Below are 27,328 nucleotides of genomic sequence, written 5' to 3'. Positions count from 1 at the left end.
CTCCCTCTCCCTCTGGCCCGGCGGGCGGACGGACGCCGGCGCTTCTCTCTTGCCTCGGCTCGTCGTCCCTGTCCCCTCCCCCTCTCCTCCCCCGCCCAGGCGCTTCCCCTCCCCCGGCGCCCTATGGCGAGAGGGAGCCCCCTGCCCAGCCCGGCAGGAGGAGCGGCACCGGCGGCCTTGGGCCGGGGGGCGCCATGGGCCTGAGAGGGTGACGGGCACGGACCGTTGGCCCCCGCGCGCCGGGCAGGATGAGGCGGTAGCGGAGCCCCGGATGCCCCCCGTCGCCAGCGTGAAGCCTACTGCTCTGCCGGGGAGGAGGAGGAGGAGGAGGAGGACGGAGGAGAGGAAGGTGAGTCCCCCGCACCCCTCGAGAGTCACGCCCCCCACAAGTGCTCGAGGCCTGAGGGAGGGAGGCGCCCGGGGGCAACCCCCCCCAGCCGGGTCGGGTGCTGCCCCGGCCTAGACCCCCCACCCCCCGTGCCCGCCCTCGGTGCTGAAGTCCGGGCCCCCCAAAGTCTACAGCCTCGGGGCCCCCCAGCGGCGGGGGCAGATGTTTGCGCCCCGAGGGCAGGGGCCGCTCCTGCCTTTGTCTGTGTGCCCAGGGGTCAGGGCTGCCCCTCAGAGGGCACGACCGGCCTGTGTGTGTGCGGAGGGGCTGGTGGTCCGCCAGCGGCCCCCCCGGCAGAGCAGGGTGGGGGTGAGGGGTCCCCTGCCTTTGTCCGTGTGCCCAGGGGTCAGGGCTGCCCCTCAGTGGGCACGGCCGGCCTGTGTGTGTATTGGGGGGTCCGCCGGCGGCCCCCTCCCTGGCAGAGCAGGGTGGAGGGGGGAGGGTCCTTTGCCTTTGGCCTTGTGCCCCTGGGCACTGCCGGCCTCTGTGTGTGTGTGTGGGGGGGAGGTCCGCCAGCGGCCTTCCCAGACGGCAGGGTGGGGAGGTCCCCTGCCTTTGTCCCTGTGCCCGGGGCTGCCCCTCAGTGGGCACGGCCGACCAGTGTGTGTGTGTGGGGGGGTCCGCCAGTGGCCTCCCCAGACAACAGGGTGGGGGGGGTCCCCTGCCTTTGTCCGTGTGCCCAGGGGTCAGGGCTGCCCCCCCCGTCAGAGCAGGGTGGAGGGGGGAGGGTCCTTTGCCTTTGGCTGTGTGCCCAGGGGTCAGGGCTGCCCCTCAGTAGGCACGGCCGGTCTGTGGGGAGGGGGTCCGCCAGCGGCTCGGCCACAGCAGTGTGGGGGTGGGGGTTCCCTGCCTTTGTCTGCATCCCCGGCGCTCAGCTCGGGCCCGGCCCAGAGCCCCGCGGGATAGCGGCGTGCTGACTTTAAAGGGACCTGGGCGTACTGCCCTGCCTGGGCTCTCCGCCGGCACACAGCCTTCGGCAGACTTTGTCTGTGCGGCTGGCACGGCAGGCGCCTAATAGATGCTGGCTGACTTTAACGGGAACGTGCGAGTGCTCCCGGACGGTCGGTGTCTCTGGCCCTGCGTGGGGCCTGCCCCGTTAGACGAAGTGCACGGGCCGTCCCGGGCCTTTCTTTGTGCCCCCAGAGCCCAGCGCCAAGTGCGAGCTGCATCCGTGCTTCTGGTTGGAGGGAACCTCGGAGGCTGGTGCCTTCCTCCAGGGGTGATCCCCACTCGCCTGGTCCGCCTTACGCGTACGGACGTAATTATTTCAGGGCTGCCTGCCCCGTCACCGATTGTCTTTGCCTTTCTTTGTATTCGGCGCTTAGGAGAGCGTCTGCACGACCTAGGCCCTAGATCGATACTCGTGGACTTGAATGGGAACACAGGAGTGCTAGTTCTTCCCTCGGAGATCGCCAATCTGTATTATGTCTACCTGGCTGCTGGCATAGTCTCTCGTTGTACCTTGAGTTCCTTGAGAGCAGGGACTATTTTTTTAGGGGGAGGAGGAGGGCTTCTCTTTGTATGCTCGGCGCTCGGCACAGGCTTTTAAATGGATGCTTTGTTGACTGAGTTGCCTGACATATCTCCCCACTTCGAGCTGTTGTTTGCTACTTAAAACAGTCAAAACCAGCACATTGGGAGATGATACTACTTCACCAGGACCATTTCTTTGTCAATGAGTAGCTTTGTATAGCCTGTGAATGAATGCTTACAGTGTACTTGGACCTGTGGGACACCTTTTTTTTTTTTATTTTAAAGAGTGGGTAGGGAAGGCAGAGGAGACAAAGCCTTGCAGGTAGAACTTTGGTTTGACAACTAGTACGGGAATGCAGCCTGGGCCTGTAATTTCTTTTTTGAGGAAACTCCCTCTACCCATGCAGGTTGGCAGGTAGTCTCAGGGGGTTTTCTTTTTTTCTTTTTTCAATGTGAACTTTCTTTTTTTTCAATTTTGATAATGATTCCAGTATAATTGGTTTCTTTTGCAGACCTACATAATTGTTATTAAGCATTTAAAAAATTATTCTGGGGAGATCGTAGGCTTTACCAGGTGTGCCAAAGGCGTCCATCACAAAAAGGGTTAAGAAGCCCTGTCTTAAGATAGTGGTTTAGAACACTGCAAAGTTGAGTGACTTGGCCAGGGTCACACAGAGATGGGCCTTAAACTCAGGTTTTCCTGACTTCTAGGCCCGCTCTGGATTCACCGTGTCAGACTGCCTTTCTTATGACAACTGAAGGTTTCATAAACTAAAGCTTTGGAGAATTGAGAAAGAAAGAAGCAAAATGAATCAACAAGTATTTAGTAAGTGCCTGCTGTGTGCCAGGGTGACAAGGAAGGGAGAAAGGAACAGTAGGCATACCAAAGCCAAAACTGGTTTCTATTATGAAAGCAGATCATATGGTGTCCCATAGGAGAAATCTTAAAAATAAATGTTATCTATTACTATTAGTCAATGGATGAACAAACATTTACTTGAGAGACAGCATGGTGTGGTACAGGAGTGGGGAACTGCAGCCTCAAGGCTACATGTGCCCTCCTAGGTCCTTGGGTGCAGCCCTTTGACTGAGTCCAAGTTTTATAAAACAAATCCTTTTATTTTATTAAGGGGATTTGTTCTTCAAAGTTTGTATTCACTCAGAGGGTCACCCTTGAGGACCTAGAGGGCCACATGTGGCCTTGAGGCCCAAGGTTCCCCACTTCTGGTGTAGTGAATGGACAGTGAGCTGGCCTTGAAGCCAGGAAGGCCTGGGTGTAAGTCTTGCCTTTTAAACATACTGACTGTGTGATCTTTTACTGGTCACTTAACCTCTTAGTGCTCTAGATAACTCTTTAAGGCTGTAAGCTGCAGAGAAAGTACTGATCTGCTTTAGGAGAGGCAGTTTTTCATCTGGGAGTTCCTGCATACCAGTGAAACTAGGGTGCAGTTCTTATCCCTCTTCCTGTTAACTGCTAAGACTGCCCAAAGTATGCCTGAGGAGACAAATACAAAATTGATGACCCCTTGCTCTCCTGTAACTTCTGTTGTGCTGGGGATGTATTTACAGATACATGAAGACAAGAAGGATATTATACACACACAAAATATTCAGTGATGGTCGAGGGATACTAATCACTTAAGAAAGGCCTCTTTAGGGGTTCAAAGAGGGAAAGGGCTCTGGGGATAAGAGATAGCCTTGGAAAAGGCATGTGGACTGAGGAGGTGAGATGTGAGCTGGGAAACTGCAAGTAGGCCCTTTGCTTAGAGCAGAGGATTTCAAGGGTAGAAACAAATTTAAGTGGCCAGAAGGCAGTGGAGGGGTTGTGTGGAAGGGGAGGGGCAGCTGTGTCTTCCTGTTGGCTGTTTATATGGACAGCCAGAGGACTTTTTTTTTTTAATCTCCTGGCAAATTCATCCTCTTTCCCATCCCCTTTTAGGGCCATATTGAAAAAAAAAAAAGAAATGGATAGTTAAGAAAACATCAATGTTGATGAATGGGTAGAAAATGGTAATAAAATTTTAAAGGTAGATGTACTTAATGTGAATTCATGCTTTTCTAACACGCTAATATTAAGGGAGAAAATAAGGGGCAGGAAAACAAGGAAAACGGTGGACTGCCCTTCACTTAATGAAAATGTGAGCAACAAACATTCTAGGGGGTTTTAGTACCTTGAGTTTTTGGTGTTTGAGGTTTGGTCATATTGATACTTTGGAAACAAAAGTTCTTGAGAGCAGACCATTTGTTGACTAGACCAAGGAATACCATTTACTGTTTATCCCCTTTGGTGTTTAGGCCTCTTCTTTCACATTCTCCAATGCTGAATCTTAGATGTGTGGATTTATTTTGTTTTAATTTTACACATAGACAAAAATTTAAAATAGTCCCCATTATCCTCTTGGGTACAACATGTAAACAGATAAATTGCATGCTAAGTTGAGGAGGGAAAGGGTCCTAATACCTAGGAAGGGGGTCAGGAAAGGCTTCCAGGAGGAGGTGACCTCTAAGCTAAACCTGGGAGGAAACAGGTTTCCGAGAGTAGAGGAGAAAAAGAAATACGTTGCAGAGCTGGGGGGACAGGACAGCCTGTGCAGGGGCAGGAGGGGTGGAGGAGGGTGGCAAGTCATGGCTGGGTCAGGTAAGAGTGAGAGGAGGAGAACATGCAAAGGTAGCTTGGAGTTCTTCTTGTTCCCTTTATGGGCTCTATTTGACTACTTGTTAAGAGGTTTTATAATAGCAGGGATCTTTGAACTCAGTTTGCAAGGTCTTTCACAATTGATTTTGGGTTTTAGAATTCTGTAGCCAGCAGGTACAGAGCTAGAAGTGAAATCCTTTCAGCAGGTTAACTTCAAGGGAGCTAGGGTAGTGGAGAAGGATGACTGTTAAGATAAAAAGAACACAAGGCTGTCTAATTGTTCAAATTGGTGACATAATGGACAATTTATTAACATTAAAAATGGTTTTCTGTTTTCCCCTCTGATTTGTAGCTTTCCCCTTGGCTATTTAGACCTAAGAGTTGAGTTTTTTCCACACCTATTGAATTTTAACTAACGTCTTTTAAGACTGTTTAAAAGGCAGTTTGTAGAAAGTGTTCGTTTTAACTAACTTTTTGCAAGTCATTTAATAAGTAGTCTAAAAGTCTGTAACCTTTTGCTTACACCAGTACTTCATGTCATAAAACACCCATAGCATTGTTTCAGATAGGCATGGGTTCTTTTTTTAAAAAGTACTCTTTTTTCCTCTTCTCCTTTTAAGACTGTATACATTGTCCTTACAGTTATTTTGCTTGATATACCTTAAGGCAACCTCAACAGGCTTTCTTTCCCTCATTCTCAAGCCTTCACTACTCTCTCACGAATTTGTCACTGTTTTCCCAAGTTTTGGAGTTTTGCTTATTGATTCCTTTTATTTAATTATCTTATTCTCTTCTCCCCCCCCCCCCTTTTCCTAAGTAGCTAATTAAAACTTTTCTTTATCTCCTCTTCCTCAGCTTCTTTTGTTAGTCTTTTTTTTTTCATTTTCTGAGTCTTTTTCTAAAGGAGATTTCTTTACCTTGTTCTCTTCATCAATTATCTTCCCATTCTGTCTGTTCTAAAGTTTTGTTCTTTGATTCATGACCTTTTTTATTTATTCCTTCTTTAGGCTCTTTGTCTTCCTTATGGAATTAAAGGTTCTAAAGTACCTATTTTGAGTTTCCCATTCTAAACAATTTCTGTGTTATTATTGCCTTGTAGGTCTTACTCCTTCCCCACCTTTTTTTCTGTTGTGCCTCATTCTTGAAGTACCAATTCCTGCAGGAAGTAGAGAGGGTAGAAATTTCCCTTTGTCCCTGTTCATCTAGTCCTGTTACCCCACTTGCCTTCCCACGATCATTTTCTTTCACATCTACCATGGAATCTCTTTGCTAGGTTCATGTCCTCCCCACCTTCCAGGTGTCACCTGAAGCTCTGATTTCCCTTTTCCTGAGGTAGGTTGTTGTCCATAGAGATGTGATGTTTATAGAGGAATAACATATGATTAGAGGAAGTGGTCTCTCCACCAAACTCTTGTAGATTATAGGCACAATATAGTAAGATCTCCTCCCATTACAGAATATATATTTCTCCTTCCCATGAGAATGTTCTTCACTGGGACTCCCTCCCATACTGAGTCAGGGTCTTTCCCTTTTCTTTTCCTCCAGTTTTAATCCTTCTGTTTGCCACTACACTCATTTTCTCGTAGCACTTGCTGAGAGACTACAGGAGCTATTTTCCTTTCATTGGGAACATCACACATGAGATAAAGTCCGTGGTGTTTTGAGCCTGTTCCTCATATTGCTTCTGTTTAAGTTCCTGTTTTTCATTTTTGTCCCCTTTTGTCCCCTCTTAAGGATACTTTTTTTTTTAACCCCATAAGGGTCTTGTTTTTCCAGGTTTGTTTTTCTCTTTTTAATATTCTTTAGAAATGAGGTGATTTATTTTGTTACTTGTGCTTTCCTTAGTATTTGTGTTTATTTACCTTCATGTATTTTTGTTATCTGGGATACTTGCAGTGCAAATAATCTGCATGTGTCTTTTTTTTTAAAAATAGACACGTTTCAAATGTCTCTCTTTTGTGGAATATGCGTATTTTTTCATTGCCAAGTAGGCTAAGATTTGCAGGGAATATTATTTTGGATGGCTTCTTGAGCTCTTTTACATTTTATATATTATTCCATTCCCTTCTGTGGTTTCTGGTGGCTGCAGAATAGTCTTGAATTTCCTTTATATTTGAAGGTCTTTCTCTTGGTCTCTTGAAGAATTTATTGTTTGTTATTGGAATTATTAAATTTACCACCCACTGTATGTCTTGGAGTTTGTAGAATAGATTTTCTTTTTGTTTTTGGTGGTGATTTTTGGATTCTTTCAGTTGGTGCTTTGTTTTCTGTATTCAGAAATTCTGGGCAGTTTTCTTTTATTATTTGTTGCATTATAATGTTTAGGTTTTTTGACTTTTAGTGTTTTTTTTTTAATATGAGGCAATTAGGGTTAAGTGACTTGCCCAGAGTCACATAGCTAGTGAGGGTTATGTGTCTGAGGCCGGATTTGAACTCAGGGCCTCCTGACTCCAAGGCTGAGCTTTATCACTGTGCCACCTAGCTACCCCTACTTTTAGTGCTCTTGAGGGAATTTTGATCCTTAAATTGTAGAGATCTTGTATGTGTTTTTTTTAAACTTTATTGCATTTTGCTTCTCTTCTTCCAGATTGTCCTTCACTTTGGTATAATTGTATTCCCATTCAGTTTTTCTCTCTTTGTCTCTGTTTGCCACCAAAGACTCAAGTTTTTCTATTCTGCTAATTATTTCTGCTCTGCAGGCTGTAAATTGTGCCATCTGTTCCCTTTTAACTTCTTTCAGTAATTTCTCCCTTGCAACCATTTGGTACTGTCCTGCTGTGGTTACGTACTCTCTTGGTAATCTGTAGGGTTCCCTTTTCATAAGGTGGTGGTTCATTTTCCTTTGTCTTACAGTGTTTATTTAGAGACATTTGCAGTTATTAGATGTCTTGGTAGCCATCTTCTTCCCCGTTAATTTATCTTCTTGTGCCCTAGATTTTTAGATTGAGTTTTCTTCCTCCTGAGATCCTTAGTGTTTTTAACTTTTTTCCCTTACATTATTATATTGCTCACTTTCTGACTCCTCCTTTAATAGCATGCCTCCCAGTTGCTGAATCTCAGAGTTGACTCAGCTTCCATCCACGTTGGAGAATTCACTTTTCACTGTTCACTTTTTACACTGGATACTAGTGCCCTTTTTTTTAGGCCTAATGCAGCGCACATAGTTCCCTCTTTAGTTCTTTGACTGATTGCTGCTGCCTCAGGTAGGGGCCATCCAATCTCCCTGTACTTCCTTTTTTACAAATAGGTGGGCATAGTTTAACTCTGGTACTTGTTGCCATAAAATTATTGGGGTGAGGGTAGTGGGTGGCTGTGCTGCAGAGACTGTAGTGGTCACAGTAGGAAATTTCCAGATAGACCCTAGAGCATAAGCTTATGAATCAGGTTGTGTACCCTGCCAGGCTTGGGAGCTAGTGAGGGTGCCTACTGATGTGAATTCTTAAAGCTGTTTCCTTGTTGGGCTTTTTGGTTTGTTGGCCTTGGAGATGTTCCTCTTAGGGAGTTTTTAAGAGTTAGTAGAGACTGGAGAAAATGTTTAGTCCTCCATCTTGTTGCTGATGTGACCTCTCTCTGTGAGCATATTCTTAACACGGAACCAGAATATCATCTCTCTCCAATTTGACCTTATTTTGTTAGATTCCTTGCCTTGAATTTGCGGCCAGTTGTTAGAAATCAACTGCCCCAGGAACCAGTATGAAATGAACTGTAGCCTCCTAATGGCTGGAAAATTGAAGGTAATCTTTCAAAGGCATCCCAAATTAAATAAGTATGTGGTCTTTATAAGCGTTGGACTAGGAATCAGGAGACCTTGTGTCTTGGCTATGCCACTAGCTAGTTGTGTGTTTTTGGACAAGCCATGCTAGGTTGCATTTCTTTCTCTATAAAAGGAAGTGTCTCTGAAGTCTAAAAATGTTTTAAATTTATCCTTGTAGGCATGGTTCTAGGAAGAACTATAGAAGGCAGTTTCATAAGACCATCATAACTCGTGTGAGGTAAATGCTTGTTGGCTGATCCTATAAATGGGAGATAGGTTCTGAAGCTCTTTGTGAGCAGAAATTGTTTGCTTCCTTGTGTTTTTATTCTCATTACCTAGCTTGCTTGGCAAGGTAAGCAATTAATAAATGCTTGCTGATTGATTGAGGCTCAAAATATATACTATAACATTTAAAAATAGGAAGAAAGCTGAGATTCTGCTGGTCTAAACTCCTCTCTTTCCTGCTTCTGCTTCATTTATCAGTTCTTCTTCCCACCACATTATCTGTAAATACTGCTTTTATACAACAAAATATAAAATGTTTAGTTTCTCAATTAATACAGTTCTCCTTCCTACCCTAGCTATAGGTGAACTATTTGAAGCTGCTTTCCATATAATTTGCCAAGCACATTTCTGGTCATATCAGTTGGTCACATCAACATTGAGGCGTTTTACACTTAACAATTCTGTAAGCAAACTTATATGCTAAAAGCAATCCTTTTGTTGTCATAACAACCTTGTGAGGTGTATGCTATGATTGTCCTCATTTTATAGGAAACTATAAGATTTCTGATGGTTATGGGACTTGCCCAGGGTCACATAGCTAGTAAGAGTCTTAGGCAGTATTTAAATTAACCCCTTTTTTGACTCCAGTCCTTAAGCCACCTCTCAGCCTGGGGGAAGCAAGTCTCCTCATCTGGAATTTTTTGGTGTTAGTGCAATTACAGATTTAGTGCCTTTCCTCTTCCCTATTACTAATAGTTGAAAAGTTCAAATGATTAAGTATATGTGTTCTCAAGTTATTTCCAGTTTAAAAAGTTTCGTGTTTTGGAGGAAACCCATTATACTTAACAGCAATGAATACATTGATAAGGTAACAGGTCTCACTTCCCTTCAAGGAGGATGAGCCTTATAGTTTGCAAAACTCGGGCTTACTGGGAGTTTCCAAAATTAAACCTTTCAGTTAGTCATGTGAAGAATTTTTTACACAAATAATGAAGTTTTTATCGGTAGCTTGCAGTTCAGGCTTAAACAGATTTACTTAACTTTTGAATCTTTCTTAGGTGTAAAATGAGGAGGTTCTACTTCATGTATTTTTTGTTTTTTGTTTTTTTTCTTTCTTCTGGTGAGACAACAGGGTTACATGATTTGCCCAGGGTCATGCAGCTAGTAAGTGTCAAATGTCTGAGGCTAGATTTGAACTCAGGTCCTCTTGACGCCAAGGCCGCAACTCTATCCACTGTGCCACCTAGCTGCCCCTATGTTTATCTCCCTTTTAGCTTCAGTGTTCTTTGTGTCTTGGTTTTTATGGTTGCTGATAAAATCCTTGAGTTAATATAGTCACTTTAATACCACTTAAGACAGTTGGAGTTTCTTGATACTTGATTTTCAAATGAATGAAAAAGCAATTACTGAGTGTTGTGAGCTGGGCGTGGTAAGAGGAGAGTAAGAACTTTTGATCTCAAGAGCTCCAGAAGATGTTTCAGCTGTAGAATGGCTGGAAAGGCAGACAGGAATTCATCTTCTTTAAAATCATTTGTGACCCTTAATAAGGCCATATCTGTTTCTGACATTGGCACATTTCTGATGGAGGACTTGGGCGAGAACTTTGTTTTCTGATCTTCAGTGGCTTCTACTATTAAAGAGGCAGTTTGGAAGACTTCTCTTGCAAATGTTGCTTTCCGGAAGGGTGGCTGCAGAAGCAGGTTGGAAACAGGAACAGTAGGTAGTTTGGGGATGCTATGTTAAGGGAAACCATCCAGTTCAGCAGCTGCAGCTGCCAGAGTGTGGATTTCTGCAGCCACAGTCTAACCTTTCTGTTGAGAGGAACAAAGTTTGTCTCTACATTAGTCCTCTGGAACCAACATTGATCACTGCGTTTAATCTGACTTTGACTTTTTGTGTTGTCTTTATCTACAATAATATCATAATGTTCTGGTTTGGCTTCTTTGCTCAGCATCAGTTCATGAAAATCTTCCTGTCTTTGTGTGAATTCTTTGTATTTGTCTAGTAGTATTCATTAACAATTATATACTGCAAGTTTGTTCAGCCATTCCCCAACTGATGGAAAACTATTGGACCTGTGGAACTGATTGCTGGGTCAAAGAGTAGAGGCAGTTTGATAACTTTTATCATATCATTTACAAATCATTTCCCAGAACAATTTGGATCAATTCATTGTTGTCCTAGAAATGTATTAGTGCATCTGTTTTCTCATAACTCCTTCAACATTGACTATTCCTGTCTTTCATCTTTGAAAATTAGATGGGGTGTGAAGTGATACCCCAGAGATTTTTTTTTAAACATTGCATTTCTCAAATATTTTATTTTAAAATAAATTCTTATTGATATCTTTTCATATCACTAACATTTCTCCCAATATCTCTCTCCTGGCATTTCTCTTAACTAATACTTTTTTCCGTATTTTTTGATCGTTTGATTTTTTCTTTTGAAAGTTTCATATCTTGAATGGATGAGCAAGTTGTGGTATATAAATAGACTACTATTGTATTGAACTTTTACTATTGTAAAGACCGTCTAGGATTCCAGAGGACTTATGATGAAACATGCTACCCGTGTACTTGGAATGCAGAATGAGACAAATATTTTTTGTGCATTGCAATGTAGAAATTTGTTTTGGTTAACTATACATGTTTGTAATAGGTTTTGTTTTTCTCAATTAGGAGACGGTGGAGAGAGAAGGCAGATCTTGGCTGATTAAAACAATTTTTTTTTTTTAGTGAGGCAGTGGGTGTTAAGTGATTTGGCCAGGGTCAAACTAGTAAACGTCTAGTGTCTGAGGCTGGATTTGAATTCAGTTCCTCCTGACTCTGAGGCTGAGCTCTATCCTCTATGCCACCTACCTGCCCCCCAATTTTTTTTTAAAGAATTCTCCCTATCCTTTGACCACGTGACTCTTAGGGAATGGCTTTCCGCCATATATTTGGGTCATATCTTTGGGTCGTATTGCTATAGATTTGAATGTCAGACTTTTATCACAGTTGCTTGATGCAGATTCCACCTCCCTCAATTGCTAGCTTCTTTGTAATTCTTGCTGCATTCATTTTCTCTGTCCCTCCCCCCAGTTACTTTTATATTATGGAAATTGTCTCTTGTCTTTTCTGTAATTTCATCTATTTCTTGCCTAGTTAGATCTTTTGTTCATTTTGCATTTATTTTAATAGAATTTCCGTTTTTTCTTAGTATCGTACAGAAATACCGTGACTTCCTTCCTCACCCCTATCCACTGTATCTTCTGAATAGCCTTTCTTCCCAAACAATTGCTGTGATGCAGGATATATATTTTGGCAGTTTGCCAATTTCTACGCTGGCTATAATGCCAGTGAATGAAGTCACTAAGGAAAAATATAATAATGTTATAGCACCCATAAAGTAAAACCTTTTAATTAGATAATTTCATCACCCTAGATTTTTAGAAAGTGTTTCAGTTTTATCTGTTGCTTACAGAGTACAAATTAATTTATACCCAGACAAAAACTTTTCTGTTTTTTTACTTACTTTAAAAAATGTATTTTATTGAAATATCTTTAAAAGAGAGTTTTATTGATATTTTTATTTTTAACATGTAGATTTGTCCCAGTATCCTTCCGCTTCCTGTCTTCCAGAGAACCATCCTTTATAATAAAGATTTTTAGAAAGAGAAAGAAATTTTTAAAAAAGAAAGAAAATTCATCAGGACATTGAGGGAAAAAATGTGATTTTATATGCAGTATTCCACGCCTGTGAACCCTGATCTCTACGAAGGAGTGGGGAGAGGTGTCTCCTCTGGTCTCTTCTTTGGGGATACTCTTACTCTTTGGTTTTGATTGTTTTGTGGTTATTCTTTCCGTTTACATAGTGGTGGTCATTGTGGCTATTGTTTGCCTGACTCTGCTTACTTCATTTGCATCAGTTCATGTAAATCTTTCCATGGTTCTCCGTATTGATCTTGTTCATTGTTTCTTATAGCACAGTATTATTTCATTAAACTTATGAACCACAATTTATTTAAACCATTCCCCAGTTGATGGCTTCTGTTTTGTTTCCGGTTCTTTGCAACTGCAGAAAGTTGTACTGTGAATATTTTGGTGAACGTGGGATTTTTCTTTCTGTGTCTGACCTCTTTGGGTATCTGGGTCAAAGAGCATGGATGAGTTCCAAATAGCTTTCAGGATTGTCAGACTGATTTGTAACTCCACCAGTAGTATATTACTTCTAACGTTAACCATTCTCATGTTTTGTCGTCTTTGTCAGTTTGCTAGGTGTGAGGTGAAGCCTGAGTGTTTATTTCTGCATTTATCATGTTTAATTAGTGGTTTGGAGCAATTTAAAAAATATAGTTATTTATAGTTTACAGTTCTTCTTTTGAGTCCTGTTCATATCCTGTGGCCACATCTCCATTTGGGAATGACTCTTATATATCTGTGTAATTTCCTTGTAGGTAAAGATTGCGGTGGTTTCTGCTTTGCAGTAGTCCACACAAAAGATAATCAGGCCTTAGAGAGAAAGGGATGGATCTTGTAAAGAAGTTAACAAATGTGGAGGGGGCTTGTTAGCATTTTTCACTTAGCTTCTTAAACAACCGGTGCGTCCACAAAATGCTGTGCTTATGAATATTCTTTAGTACAACGCTGAACTCTTTTTATTTGAAAATGGATGAAAAACTGATCATAGTGATGATTTGCTACCACGTGCTCCCAAAACCTTGACCACAGGACTGTATTATGTAGGGTGTTACAGAAGTCTTTGTGCAGTTTTCAGGTTTAACGATTGCACTAAGTCTTTTAGGACTTCCTGTATTATAGAACAGTCCTTGGGATGCTACCAGAAATAGAGAGGCTTGGTTTAATTGTTAAAATTTGGATCTAACCAAGTTAAACCAAGAATTTCTTTTTTATATAGCTCAATTTAAGGCATGAAGTTGATTTCTTTTTTGGGGGGGGTCTGGGTCTATGATTTAATCGGTATAGGGAATCCCTGGTTAGGAAAGTCTCCATAGCAATGCAGGGTAGCAAGATTTCTATCATTTGTAGTGTCAGAGAGTTAGGTTCCTGGTGCATTGAGAGATTAAGTAAATTGGCAGGCTCACACAGCCAAAATATGTCCAGAAGCAAGACTTGTATATCCAGGTATTTCTGATTCTGAGTCCAGCTCTCTACCCACCATGGCACACTGCCTCTCTTGGTTTCCATAGGAAATGAAAATTTTGAACCTCTTGAGCTATAATAGTCAGATTTTACATTTAAATCCCTATTTAGCTGATAAATTTATGAAGATTTAGGTGTGGCCCTAAGAAACAAAATTTCCATTAGGTACTTCTGGGAAATAGCCTTTTGTGTTACATGTATCTTATGATATGTATCCTTTTTGCTGTTGTTTTGTCGATGAGTCATCTGACTATGGTTTGCCATTTCCTTCTCAGCTTCTTTTACAGATGAGGAAACTGAGGCAAACAAGGTGAAGTAAGACTTGCCCAGGATCACAAAACTAGTAAACATCTGAGGCCAGTTTTGAACTCAGGTCCTCCTGACTCTAGGGCTGGCATGCTGTCCACTGTGTCACTTTAGCTGTCCGTGTATCCTTTTACAGATTTGCAAATCAACATGTGTTTTTAGCTAAGTGAAGTCAAGAGAAGGAAGTCACACAGTAGTTGTGATGAACCTAGCTCCCCTCTCCCACTTTGCAAACATTTAAAAAAAAAACCAAACAGCAAACAATTGTAACAGATAGACATAGTTAAGCAAAACAGATTCCCACATTGGCCATGTCTGAAAATGTATTTCTAGTTCTTGCCTATATCCTCTCTCTATAAGGAAGTATGGGTGCAATGTTTCCTTATTGGTACTCAGTTCTGGTTGTTCATTGCATTGATCAGAGTTCTTAAGTCTTACCTTATTTAGATCTTCTCAGGTTTTTCTGCAGCTGTCCTTTTTGTAATTTTTTTTTTTTGGCAATTGGGGTTAAGTGACTTGCCCCAGGGTCACACACAGCTAGTAAGTGTCAGGTGTTTGGTCTGAGGTCACATTTGAACTCGGGTCCTCCTGACTTCAGTACCAGTGCTCTATCCACTGTGCCACCTAGCTGCCCTTTTTTTTTTTTGTCATTTCTTATTGCACAGTAATATTACATCATATTTTAAGACAGCATAATTTGTTTAGCCATTCCCTTCATTGGTGGACAGTGCTTTAGTTTCTTATTTTTGGTTACTACCAAAAAAATCACCTCTAAATATTTACATAGATGTGGGTCTTTTTCCCCCCTCTTTGATCTCTAGTAGTGGTATTGCTGAGTCAAAGGGTATGCACAGTTTGGTGACTTTCGGGGCATGGTTCCAAATTGCTTTCCCGAATAACTGAAGCAATTCACAATTCCAGCAATTGTCAGTTTCCTTTTTTGGTTATGTTGGCCAATGGCATGGGTGTGAGGTATACCCCTTGAGTTATTTTAATTTGCATTTCTCTAATTATTAGTGATTTAAGTAATTTTTGTCTTTAGTGTCACTATTTTCATCACTCATTTAAAAAAAAAGAGAAAAGGGGGGAAAGTTTGTCACTGAATGAAGCAAAACATCCATGCAGTGGCTGTGTCCAGACATGCATGTCTCCTTCTGTACCTTGAGTCCATCACCTCCATGTCAAGAGATGGGTATCATTCTTTGTTCTCTCATCTTCTGGGATGCTGGTCATGGTGGTGTTCAGGGCTTCCCATACCTCATCTGTAGGAAGAAGGAAGAGAAGGGTGGTGTGGGAGGAGTTGTGCCCAGCACCAGTGCTTTGGGGTTGACGCAGTTTGCAGTTTCTATCCCTTTTCTTTTTCCTTCGCACAGAGCCAGTGACAGGTATGGATTCTTTCTTTTCTTTTTAAACCCGTCTTTAAGAGCTACCCTCAATGGCTGGAGTTTGTTTTGCTTAGGACTAATCCTTCTCTTAATCTACCTGCCTTCCTATACCCCTTTCTCCTCTCCTCTTTCCCTTTTGTTACCCTATTGGTAGAATGTGGGTAGTTTCCAATCAATGTGAATAAGGAATCTGGTGAAGTGGTCACATTACTCAAATTTACACTATTCAAAATTGTAATTATATGCTAAAACAAGATAATTGATTTCATCCCAGTGGAAATTTAAAAAAAGATAAAGTGTTTACTTTGTTTATTAACGTAATAGCAAAAGATAAGAAAAATGTTTCAATTTTTTACAAATAAGAGTAAGAGTAGTTATAGTAAGCAACATTTTAATACTAAAATATATTGCTAATGAAGTATTTGTTGCTATCATCATACTTTAACAGCATAAGCCACATTGTCCTCTCTTTCTTTGACTTTTCATATGTACAGTGGTGTGTGCAGAGAACTTTATCTGGCTCTCTGTAAATTTGCGTAGTCCTGCCTATTCTCACAGAACCAGTTGTAGTTGGATGACCTGGGGCATTATCTGAAATCTGTAGTGCTTAACTGTGTTATTGTTGGTCCTTGCCATATTTTTAAACAGCTGGCTAAAATAACTCGAAGACTATTCTTTGAAAACAGCATTAATCACCCATGCCTCCTTATTTGACTGCCAAAAAACTGGCAATGATCAATGGTTATAACCTCTCAGAGGCAGAAAAGTGATAAACAAGCATTAGTGTTATTTAAAATCCCCTTTATGAAAAATGTTAGGTGATCCTTGGACACTCTAACTCAGGTTGAGTTTTTTCTGTTATAGAAACATAAGTTCTGAAATGTATCCTTTTCCATAATTACCCTGTTTCATCCAAATTAAAAACTTTTTGGTCAATGTATCCACCTTCAGTTATTTCCCACAAAATTTAGCTACTGCATCCCCAACTGCACCGATCACCTCTTTCCCAATTTTAACTTTATTCTGTAGAACTTAATTTTAAAAGTGACTCTACCAGCAATCAGTGCTGGAAGTAAAAGGCTTTTTGCTATCCACATCATTTCCCTTTTCCTCTCACTGCCTTAAATAAACTTGAAGCTTTGGTTTGGCTGCTTTACTGAGAGGAATGCATTTTTTAGAAAGAGAGATTTATATGATCTTTTTTTTTTAAGAAAACGGTATTTTATTTTTTTCCAATTACATGTAAAGACAATTACATTCATTTTTTAGAAGAGGAATGCATTTTTGCTAGGTCTTCAATCCATGTAGCTAAAAGTTATTCTGTTTCTCTCAGTGTAACGTGTTTATTCCTTGTAGTTGTTTGCAAACCACAAAAAGCTGATACAGCTTCACCTTTTTTCTCTTATTTCACCTGTACTTTTCATAATAGTCTGTGATGTAGATTGGACATTCTGACATCTTGTCCTGTTTGTACGTTACTATGACTGTTGTTGTGCCATTCAGATACATCATATTTATGTTCTGTTTTTGTTTTTGGTTAGGCAGTGGGGTTAAGTGACTTGCCCAGGGTCACACAGCTAGTAAGTGTTATGTGTCTGAGGCCGGATTTTAACTCGGGTCCTCCTGAATCCAGGGCCAGTGCTCTCTATCCATTGTGCCACCTAGCTGCCCCCCCCATCATATTTATGTTCTAATGCAATAAGAAGTCTTTTTTTTTTTGTGGTGGCAGGTGGATCTGAAGTATTCTTTTTGTCCATTTTGTTTAAGGATACATAAAAAAAATTAACACCACTTTTGGTAAAATGATGTGTAGTGACCCAGCACACCCAGATGCAGACTGACCATGTAGCTGTGTATTAAAACTTTCAACTTCCCCTCACACATCCTATAATTGAATTTTGGCCCGCATAAAATGTCACCATGTATCATTTTACAGTTCTTACAGAATGGAATTTTGCGTTATTCAAGTTCTCATCGATCACAACCTAGCTGTGTTTCTGCATCTAGCTGTCTGAGTATTCTTCCTTCCTTTGACCAGTTCAGATGAAAGTGAGGTTGGATCGCCATCCTTTCTCTCCTTGTTGGAGACTTCTGCTCTCAAATTATGTGAAAGAATTTCTGCTACACCTTTATATTCTTTTTTTCTCTCCCTGCCTCCCCGATTTTATTTGTATAGTTCCAAATTGTTCCCCCAAAATGGAGTACTGATTCAAAGCTCCACCAACAGTATACAGGTGCTTGTCTTCCTATTGCCTATTCCCATCTTTTGTCATCTTTGCATATTTGCTCTGTGCCAAGCGCCTAGTAGAATTTTTGCAGATTCTTTAGAATTTTCTAAATAAATTATCATGCCATCAACAATAGGGATTAAGAAGAATCTCCTTTTTGCTCATCTGTACACCTTTAATTTCTTTCTCTTTGTCTTATTGCTATTGTTAGAATCTTTAAAACTATTTTCAATAATAGCAGGGAGAGTTTGGCATCCTTTCTTTACTCTTTTTTTTAAAAATTGGGAAAGCTACTATATCCCATTGTATATGGTGTTTCCTTTTGATTTTTGCTCTTTCCTTTCAGAGTTGACTCTAAATTGATTATTTCATATTAGGTAGATGTCAGCATTTTAATGATTATCCCGAATAGCCTCAAGCGCCCCGGGTCTACAAAGACAAATTGACAGCATTTGATAATAGTTTGGAGCGAACATTTGAGTCCTGAGAGAAAAGGATTGTCAGTGCTACATAGAATCAAGTCATTTGAATTCGATTACACAACAATTCCAAAGCAAAATGTGGTGACTGAGGAAGCTTCTGTGTGGTGCTTTTTTTAAAAAATAGAATTTTTTTTTCCAATTACATGTAAAGACAAATTTTAACATTCATTTAAAAAGATTTGAGTCCTGAATTTTCTCCCTCTCTCTGTCACCTCTCCCCTCCCTAAGGTGGTAAGCAGTTTAATATAGTTTATATATGTGCAATCATGTAAAACCTGTTTCTATAGTAGTCATGTTGTGAAAACAGAAACAGACCAAAAGGAAAAAAACCATGAAAAACATGAAGAAAATAAAAAGAATATGATTTGATCTGCATTCAGACTCCATTAGTTCTTTCTCTGGATGTGAATAACATTTTTCATCTTGAGTCCTTTGGAGCTGTCTTAGATCATTGTATTGATGAGAAAGTCCTTTGTAGTTGATCATGATACAGTGTTGCTATTACTGTGTACAGTGTTCTCCTGGTTCTGCTCACTTCCCATTGCATCAGTTCCTGTAAGTCTTTCCAAGTTTTTCTGAAACCCACCTTATTTAATACTTTTTTAAAAAGATCCAAATTATTGTTTCTTTCCCTACCTCCCTCATCCCATAGTTATTTATATTTTTGTATATTTTATGCATCTGGGTGTAAAGCCAACTTTTCTCAAGTTGAGCCATATATCCAGAGTTTTAAAGTACTCTGTAGAAACCAAAGTTAGGCATAAATTTTCATTTTAACTAAAGTAACTTCTTCTCAGAAAGGATTAACAAAATATTTTTAAATAAAAATCTTACGGAAGAACATGATAGTAATAAAGTAGCTTTTTACAATACTTTAAGGTTTAAAAAGCACTTTTTACATATTCTTACTTGTTCCTCATAGCAGCTCTGTGGGGTAGGTGCTATTCCAAACATGTTACTGCCCTAGTCAGAAGCAGTCAATGCCTCACTATTTTCCCTAGGATAACGTACAAAATACTCAGCCTGGTATTGTAAGCAGGTTCTCTCAAATCTGGTTTACACCTCCTTTACCTGACTTAATGACTGTTTATCCCCTTTGAGGAAACTTGGTATGAACTGTGTGTTCCCTCTATAAAAAATTCCATTTCTCACTTCCACAAGTAGTACCCTGTGACAAGAATGGACTCCTTACTCATCTTCAACTCTTGAAATCCTTAGCTTCTTTCCGTATGTAGCTCAGGTGTCCCCTTCTGTAGGAGGCCTTTTCTGATCTCTCAAGAGATGTTCTGGAATGCAGTAGGAGATTTTGCTCTTTTTAAGCTAAGGTCTTTCCAAGGTCTCAGTTTGTTTGAGGCAACATCCATTGATTTTGCACAGCTCTGCCTCACTTAAATCCAATTTATTTGCAAGTCAAGACATTCCCTTCCTGATATCTTTGAGAATGGAGGACCAACAATAGCAAATAGCAATTGTTTCTGTTTTGGCCAGAAACCCTGAAGGTCTTCCCCTCCCAGGTTGATTTTTTTTTAAACTTGGTAAGAGAGGCCATTTTTGGCCTTTTTTCTTACCTAGCCTTTATCACTGAATGGGCGTTGCCCACTCTATATTGTGTACTTAATCTGTTCCATTTATCCATTACTGTAATGCTTAGCCAGTACCATATTGCTTTGATGATTACAGCTTTCTAGTATAGTTTGAAATCTTGTACTGGCTAGGCTGCTTTTCTTCACTTTTTTTCCCCATTGATTCTCTTGATAATCTTGACCTTTTTGTTCTTCCAGATTAATTTTATTATTATTATTATTTTTCTGCTAGTTAGCTCTGCTATGCGAGCTGTAAGTGTTGTTTTCAAGTTCTAATTTTTCTCTTGAATTATTTGAGACTGTCCTGTGGTTATGTTCCTGGGAATCTTGAGGTTTCTTTCTCCTATGAGGTCTTGAATTAATTTTTCTTTGTCTTGAAATATTTATTTAGATATGTTTTCAGTTGCTTAGTTGTCCTGGAGACCAACTTCCCTTCTGTTTTAAAATCTTCTCTTGCTTTATCACCTTGACCTCTAGGTTTTTAACTGAGCTTTTTTCCTCCTGAGTTCTTTGTTTGGTTATAGTCTTTTTCCTCCCTCTATTCCTCTGTTGCTCACTTTCTCACTCCATTCTTTTTAGTAGTGGATTCCTTAGGGCTGGACCTCAAAGTTGTCTTGGTTTGCTTTCACATTTGGTAAATCAATTTTCACCAGCCTTATTCTGCCCAACGTGACTTGGTGTGGGAGGGGTACCAGAACTGGTTCCATCCCGGTCCCATCTCGATGCCAGTTCACTGTCTTTCAGGTCTAGCTTCTGTCTCAGGCTAAGCAGTCTTCTGCATTCCTGTACCATAGAGGGGGAACTGGGTAGATTTGAATTCAGCTTAAATCCAATCTGGCCATAATAGGTAATTTTAAAAAATGTTATTGTAGTTTTTTGCTTGGATTTTTGCATTAATATTCTCTAGGGGCATTGGTCTATAATTTTCTCTTCCTTGGTTAGGTATCAGCACCATAATTATAGTATAGAAAGAGTTTTGAAGGATCCTTTCCCCCACCCTTGATTTTGTAAGTAGTTTATGTAATATTGGAATTAATTTCCTTGATAAAATTCACTTGCAAGTTCATCTGTTCCAGTGTTTCTTTTATGGCTTATTCTTTTATTTTTTTGGTCTGACGTTCAGTTATTTAAGTAATCTATTTCTTGTTCTCTTATTCTGCATATTATTTGCAAATATTCTCTTCATCTAATTTGGCATATAATTCAGTTGTTTTGGAATCACTCCCTTTTTCTGGGTTGTCTCAGTTACAGTATTTCTTCATTGTTTTAGGTGTTTTCTTTTGTTAACTCATTTCCAACGGCAGTTCCTGGATTGTGGCTTTGGGCTTTGGTCACACTCTGTTCTTTGGAACAGTATGAGGAGGCCCTTGGCATCTTGTGTGTACCTTAAGACTAGGTCCCCACTGTGTACAGGAATTCATGAGTTTTGGCTTTGTTTCTGGATGGCTTGACTTAGATTTTTGCCTTGGCAGTTTCTGTTACCTTCATGTATCACTTTGACTTGGAATTGGCTCTGTCCCTTCCTCAGACCTGGCACAGCATACCTAGATGTTGTTGATGGTGCCAATGTTATGCTTTTCTGCAAAATCCTCGGGTACTCTGCTTCCCGCGTCTTTGGCCCTTTTCTCCTGATGTGGCTTAGGTGGTGGCTGCCTGGATGTCGGGCATTGGTGTGGCCTTGTCTCCTGATGTGAGATCAGACTGCCTTTAAGTTTTGCTTTTGACCCACCCTGGCTTGTGTGTGCTCATATCTTTTGAAGAATTGTCAGTGTTTTTGTTGGTAAAATGTAGAGTATATGAAATAAGGTTGGAAAGATAGTTTGGAGTCTTGTTATATGTGGGGAGGGGGGAAGGGGTATGTGGTTAAATGCCGAGCTAATGAACTTACAATGATATAGTTTTTGAAAGGTATTTCAGATATTAATTAGATTAAGTTTGTACTTTCTGCATTCTTATCCTTCTATTCTTCTTGACCTATCTGTTATTTTATGTGTTGCCTTTCAGGTACCAGAAGTTGCATACATATAGCTGCATATATTCTGCAATTAGAAGTATAGCATTGTTTTATTTTTTTTATTTTACAGGTAGCTGTGTAAAGTTGGGTGGCAGGCAGATCCAGAGGGTATCATGAAGTTTCCAGGCCCCTTGGAAAATCAGAGATTATCTTTCCTTCTGGAGATGGCAATCTCTAGGGAAGCCCAGATGTGGAAGGTTAATGTGCTCAGAATACCTACCAATCAGGTAAACGTTTTGATTTTCTTTACTGGAGATAGTTAGAACAAAGATAAGATAGACCCTACTGCCCTATACTTTGATAACCTCATTCAAGGATTTCAGGGGGATGGGGAGAAGAACCATGTAAGCAAGAGTCATTTTTCTCATAGATTTGTACATAAATAGCTTCTTTCCTTCCTTCCTTCCTTCCTTCCTTCCTTCCTTCCTTCCTTCCTTCCTTCCTTCCTTCCTTCCTTCCTTCCTTCCTTCCTTCCTTCCTTCCTTCCTTCCTTCCTTCCCTCCTTCCTTCCTCCCTCCCTCCCTCCCTTCCTTCCTTCCCTCCTTCCTTCCCTCCCTCCCTTCCTTTTTGGTGAGGCATTGGGGTTAAGTCACTTGCCCAGGGTCACCCAGCTAGTAAGTGTCAAAGTGTCTGATGCCAGATTTGAACTCAGTTTCTCCTGACTCCAAGGCCAGAGCTCCATCCACTGTGTCACCTAGCTGCCCCTAAATACCTTACTTCAAAATATTTTCATGTTCTTAAGACTAAAATAAGACTTAAGAATTTGTTCCTATAACTAAAACAAAATTGGTTTTCTGCCAATGAAGCTTGAACTTCCTTCCTATGGCTACATAACCTTTGGAACATAGGCCTTATCTCTTGTGTTGCTCCTCTGATGGTAATAGTAAGTTTTACAGAAAGACATACTCTGAGACCAGTTATTATGCACAACAAAAATTAATTTACTGCAAATGTTCATTGTTCAACACAGATTTATAGTTGTGAACATGCATGTTATCCAGGTCAGCAGTTAAGGATGGTTAGAATCTTCACTTTGTTCATCAGAAGGAAGAAGTCTCATTGAAAGAGCCATTGTTTTTGTTTTTATTTGTATTCCCCACCTGGAAAAAACAACATCTTTCTCTTTCTGTGGTCAGTAGAATATCCCTATTTTAAGAATGAGTAAACAGACTTAGAAGGTTAAGTGACTTACTTAAGATCACTCATAGCAAGTGACTAACAGGATGGAACCAGAACCCAGGTTTCCTGGCTACTAATTTGGGATCTTTTCCCACTATAGACAATACCTGCTTTTGACATATTTCTAGAAACCATTTGGTGAATCTTGTTTTCCTGTAGGAACAGTGCTGTACCTGGGGAATGTGTTGTGACCATGGCCTTGATTTCAAATAACTCATTTATGACTAACAGTGTCATCAAAAATAAAAATAGAGTTTCAGGCTTATAATAACTCGAAAGTCAGAGTTTTGTAGTATGTCCAAAAATGGGTATAAATTGTGTAGTACATACTGAGAACGTAAATGCCCTTATGTAAATTATACAAATAAGCACATAAGATATCCTCTCAGGAATAATGGCTAGCTCTTACATAATGCTGTAAATATTAGCAAAGCATTTCACATAGATTATTTCCTTTGATCTTCACAAAGAACCCTGTGAGGCAGGTGCATTTATTAGTCTCATCTTGCAGATGAGGGAACCAAGGCAGAAATAGGTTAAGTGACTTGCCCAGGGTCACATAGCTGAGGAAAGGCCTTGTAGAAGGTAGCGTTTGAGCTAGGCTTTTTAGAGGAGGCTGGGGATTTTGAAATGTAGATAACTCATTCAATCATAAATGCTAGGCTATGTGTAAAGGTCTTTATAGAGACAGGAGGTGGAATGTCATGGTGAGGAATAGCAAGGTTATTCTGGCTGGAACATAGTATGTGAAAAGGATGATGGAGTGAAGTGTACAAATAACTGTGCATACAAGACATGTACAGCGCAAGAGGAAGATCCTGGCCGCGTGTGTCAGGAGGGAGAGTGGGAGTCAGGAAAGGCCTCCTTCTAGAAGATGGAATTTGAGCTGAGTCTTGAGGGTGGCCAAAACCCCTGTGCCCCAGAAGGTGGAGGTGAGGAGGTAGGCAATTCCAGGTACGTAATAAAGGTACTTTGGAGGTAGGTTGTGAAGAACCAAAGAGAAGGATTGGTACGTGGCCCTTCTCCTGGATCTCATCCTCTACTGCCTTCTCTAGCAGGTTGCCGCCTCTGTTAGCCTCTGTTATCCTCAGTCATTCTCAGTCATTACACATTAAGGACCTAATATGTTAAGCGATGTTAAGCTGTGCTGTGCTGGGGATACAAAAAAAAAAAAGGCAAAAGACCATGTCGCCCTCCAGGAGCAAACAAATATGTCCATAATGGTAGTGTTTATGTAGGATTACTAAGCACTTAACAAAGGGGGGGGGGGAGGTTAATGAAGCAAGACTGGCTCTCCTGACCCACCCTTATCCCCAGGTTGGAGAGATGGGGAAGGGGTCCATTGCCTAAGCCCAGGGAAAAGGGCGGGACCTTCTGGAGGTGCACAGATATTTGAACCCACCCTGTAAGGCCACTAATGGTTGTCAAAACAATAACGTGAACTCCAAGCTTGCAGGGGTGGCTCTTCCTTATTAGAGGTAGGAGCTGGGCCGGCATCAAAATAGTTTCGGGGCTCAGTGGGGAGACCAGAGGCTGGCCTGTGCAACGATTCTCAACCCTCAACATGATGACCCTGGGGACCAGCAGCCAGACTGAATGAATATGTTGTTCGAGTCCCCGAGAACAATCTCAAGAGGTACAATATCGTGGCTTTCAGTGCAGCCAGCAAAGTCAACTTTCCACCTGGCACGAGGCCAAGATGGACTGGGATCTGATCAGCAAGAAGATCCATCAGGAAGAAGAGATGCCGGAATCTGGGGCTGGCAGCGAGTTTAATTGTAAACTCAGGGAGGCCAGGAGGAAGAAATATGGCATCAATCTCAAGGCCTTCAAGCCCGAGGACCAGCCCTGGCTACTCAAAGTCAATGGCAGAAGAGGCAGGAGGTTCAAGGGAGACAGAAAACGCCTCCTACCACATCTTTACCCAGTGCCCAGATGGGGCCTTCAGAGACTTCCCTGTATACAACTGGTACAACTGCACTCCTGGGCCAGCACCAGACACTCACTGCAGAGGAGGCCAAGGAAGAGTGGGAAAGGAGGAACAGAGTGTTGGACCAGAGTCAGAGACCTCTGAGGAGAGTGACATGACAATGAGGCATCCTCAGCCTTCTTCATGATAAAGAAGAAGACGCCCCCCCAAGAGGGAACGGAAGGCCTCAGGCAGCAGCTCCGGGGGAGACAGCCACCCAAGCGTACTCCTCATGGGCAGTGGCAGCACGTCCTCCACCCACCGGGCAGCTGCCAACAGGCTGGAGCAAGGGAAGTGCCAGATGGGACCCAGTGATACGCCTGCCGCCAAGCGCCTGAGGTTAGATGCTGGGCCCCAGAGCATCACGGGGAAATCCACCCCCAGCCCCAGTCTGGCAGATCCACGCCCAGCAGTGGTGACGTGCAGGTGATAGAGGATGCAGTGAGACGCTACTTGACCCGAAAGCCCACGACCACGAAAGACCTGCTGAAGAAGTTCCAGGGCTGAGCAGTGACCAGATGATCAGTGTGCTGGCCTAGGTCTTGAAGTGCCTCAACTCTGAGCACAAGATGATCAATGACAAGATGCACTTCTTCCCAAAAGAGTGAGGCCCAGGCCCAGTGTGGGCCACAGGGCTCAGACTGGACACAGGAGACCTCTAGACCTGAGAAGTTGGGAAAGGCTTCCTGTAAAAGATGAGATTTTAGTTAGGACTCAAAGGGGGACAGCCAAAGAAAATGCCAGAGCCAAGAAATAGGGACCAGCCAAGAGGCCAGTGTCACTAGATCAGAGCATGTGGTAGAGAGTAAGGTGTAAGTAAGAATACTGGACAAGTAAGGGGAGGTAGGGGGCAGCTAGGTGGCACAGTGGTTAGAGTACCAGCCTTGGAGTCAGGAGGACCTGAGTTCAAATGCGGCCTCAGACACTTAACTGTTACTAGCTGTGTGACCCTGGGCAAGTCACTTAACCCCAATTGCTTCATCAAAAAAAAAAAAGTAGGGGAGGTAGGCTGGGTCGTGAAGGGCTTTGAACACCCAACAGAGTATTTTGTATTTGATCCTGGAGTTGATAGGAAGCCACTGGCATTTAGTGAGTAGAGAGGTGACATGATGTTCAGTCTCCTCCTAGCTGTCTGGCTCCTTCCCTGTTGCTCACAAATGCATTCATGTCTCTCCCACCCTTAAAAAACTTGACCAGACCATTCCTGCTAACTCTTAATCTGTATCTCTCCTCACCTTCTCAGCTAAAGGAAGCCATGCACCCTAGGTACCTTCACTTTCTCTCCTCTCACTTACTTTTAAACCCTTTGCGTTTTGACTTCCAACCTCATGATTCAACTAAAACTGCTCTCTGAAGTTCCCAGTGATCTCTTAATTGTTCTGTCTAATGATTCAAGTCTCTGTCTTTTCATTAGCTGTGCCCTGTGCCTGGAATGCTTTTCCTCCTAACCTCTACCTTCTGGCTTTTCTGTTCTCCTTCAAAGCCCAGCTGAAATCCCACCTTCTGCAAGAAGCCTCTCCTGGTCCCTATCCAGGTCCCCATTCTCCCCACTCAGCCCCACTGCTAGTGTCTGTCCTCTGAGGTTGCCTTCCACCTTGCATACGTCTTGTAGGTATGTAGGTATTCACGGGACTGTGAGCTCTGCAGGGTAGAGACTGTGTGCCTCTCTTTGTGTCTCTAGTGTTTAGCATAGTGCTTGGTACCTAGTCAGTGCTTAGTAAATACTTGTTGGCAGACTGACTGTCTGATTGTATTTGATGTCAGAGGAAATAGGGAGCCCCTGGAGTGTATTGAATTGGAGAGTGAATGGTCAGAGAGCTTATGGTGATATTTTGGGTGCCATGTGGAGATTGGATTGGAGAAGAGAGATTTGAGAGACAGGAAAAGATGAGGCTTGAGCTGGGAGTGGTGGTGATGTGTGAGTGGAGAGATGGGCCTAGACGGGAGACATTTGTGGAGGTAGAATCAACAAGACGTGGAAGCTGATGGCTCTTTGGGGCATGGGAAATGGAGGATTCCAGGCTGACCAGCTGCTTCTGTGTCCACATGAAAGCCATCCCTTTTGTTTAAAAAAAAAAAAAAGCAGAATTCTCAGAAAGGTAAAGAAAGTGACTTGTCCAAGATAATAATTAGCTGGTAACTGAACAGGAATAAGAACCCCCATTTCCTAATTCCAAAGTCAGTGCGCTTTTCTGTCTGCCAAGTACAACTAGGTTATTAATGTTTGAATTGCTAGTGATTTTTCTTTAACGTGAAACAAATACAGTGCATTGGACAGTTTCTAAAGTGTCATTCTTATACCTCTAATACTGTCGATCCCGGCTTCTTAATGGTCATTGCTTTTGATTGATTGCCTTTCTTTATGGTGCTTTGCATAAGTAATCCTAACTGAAGGAATCACCAGACTCAGAGGCTCTTTTGGTTTGTGTATCTGGGAAGGTTTATTACCTTTTACGTCCCTTACCTTCCATTTGTATTTTTCTTTTTTTAGGAACTAGTTCTGCCTGGAAAAAAAGCTGACCACCCATGTGTTTGTTCCATATTTTATTCTTTCTGTTGGTTCTAA

General features: G+C 41.7%; 1 protein-coding gene and 1 pseudogene across 1 annotated transcript in view; both read left to right on the top strand.

Moving 5' to 3' along the window:
- The first annotated feature begins 255 nt into the window (after positions 1-255).
- CCNI (cyclin I) overlaps positions 256-27,328 on the top strand; it is a 50,824-nt gene continuing 23,751 nt past the window's right edge. The window contains exons 1-2 of the mRNA XM_020988381.2: positions 256-349; positions 21,685-21,841. Of these exons, the coding sequence (XP_020844040.1) occupies positions 21,728-21,841 (114 nt within the window). The 5' untranslated portion in view covers positions 256-349; positions 21,685-21,727. The remainder of the gene's footprint in view (positions 350-21,684; positions 21,842-27,328) is intronic.
- Positions 24,594-27,078, top strand: LOC144455375 (uncharacterized; annotated as a pseudogene).

This window comes from Phascolarctos cinereus, unplaced genomic scaffold, assembly GCF_003287225.1.
Source record: "Phascolarctos cinereus isolate Bilbo 61053 unplaced genomic scaffold, phaCin_HiC Scaffold_9;HRSCAF=440, whole genome shotgun sequence".
Lineage (NCBI taxonomy): Eukaryota > Metazoa > Chordata > Mammalia > Diprotodontia > Phascolarctidae > Phascolarctos > Phascolarctos cinereus.
Note: the sequence above shows the minus strand (reverse complement) of the source record. Positions and strands in the feature narration are given on the sequence as shown.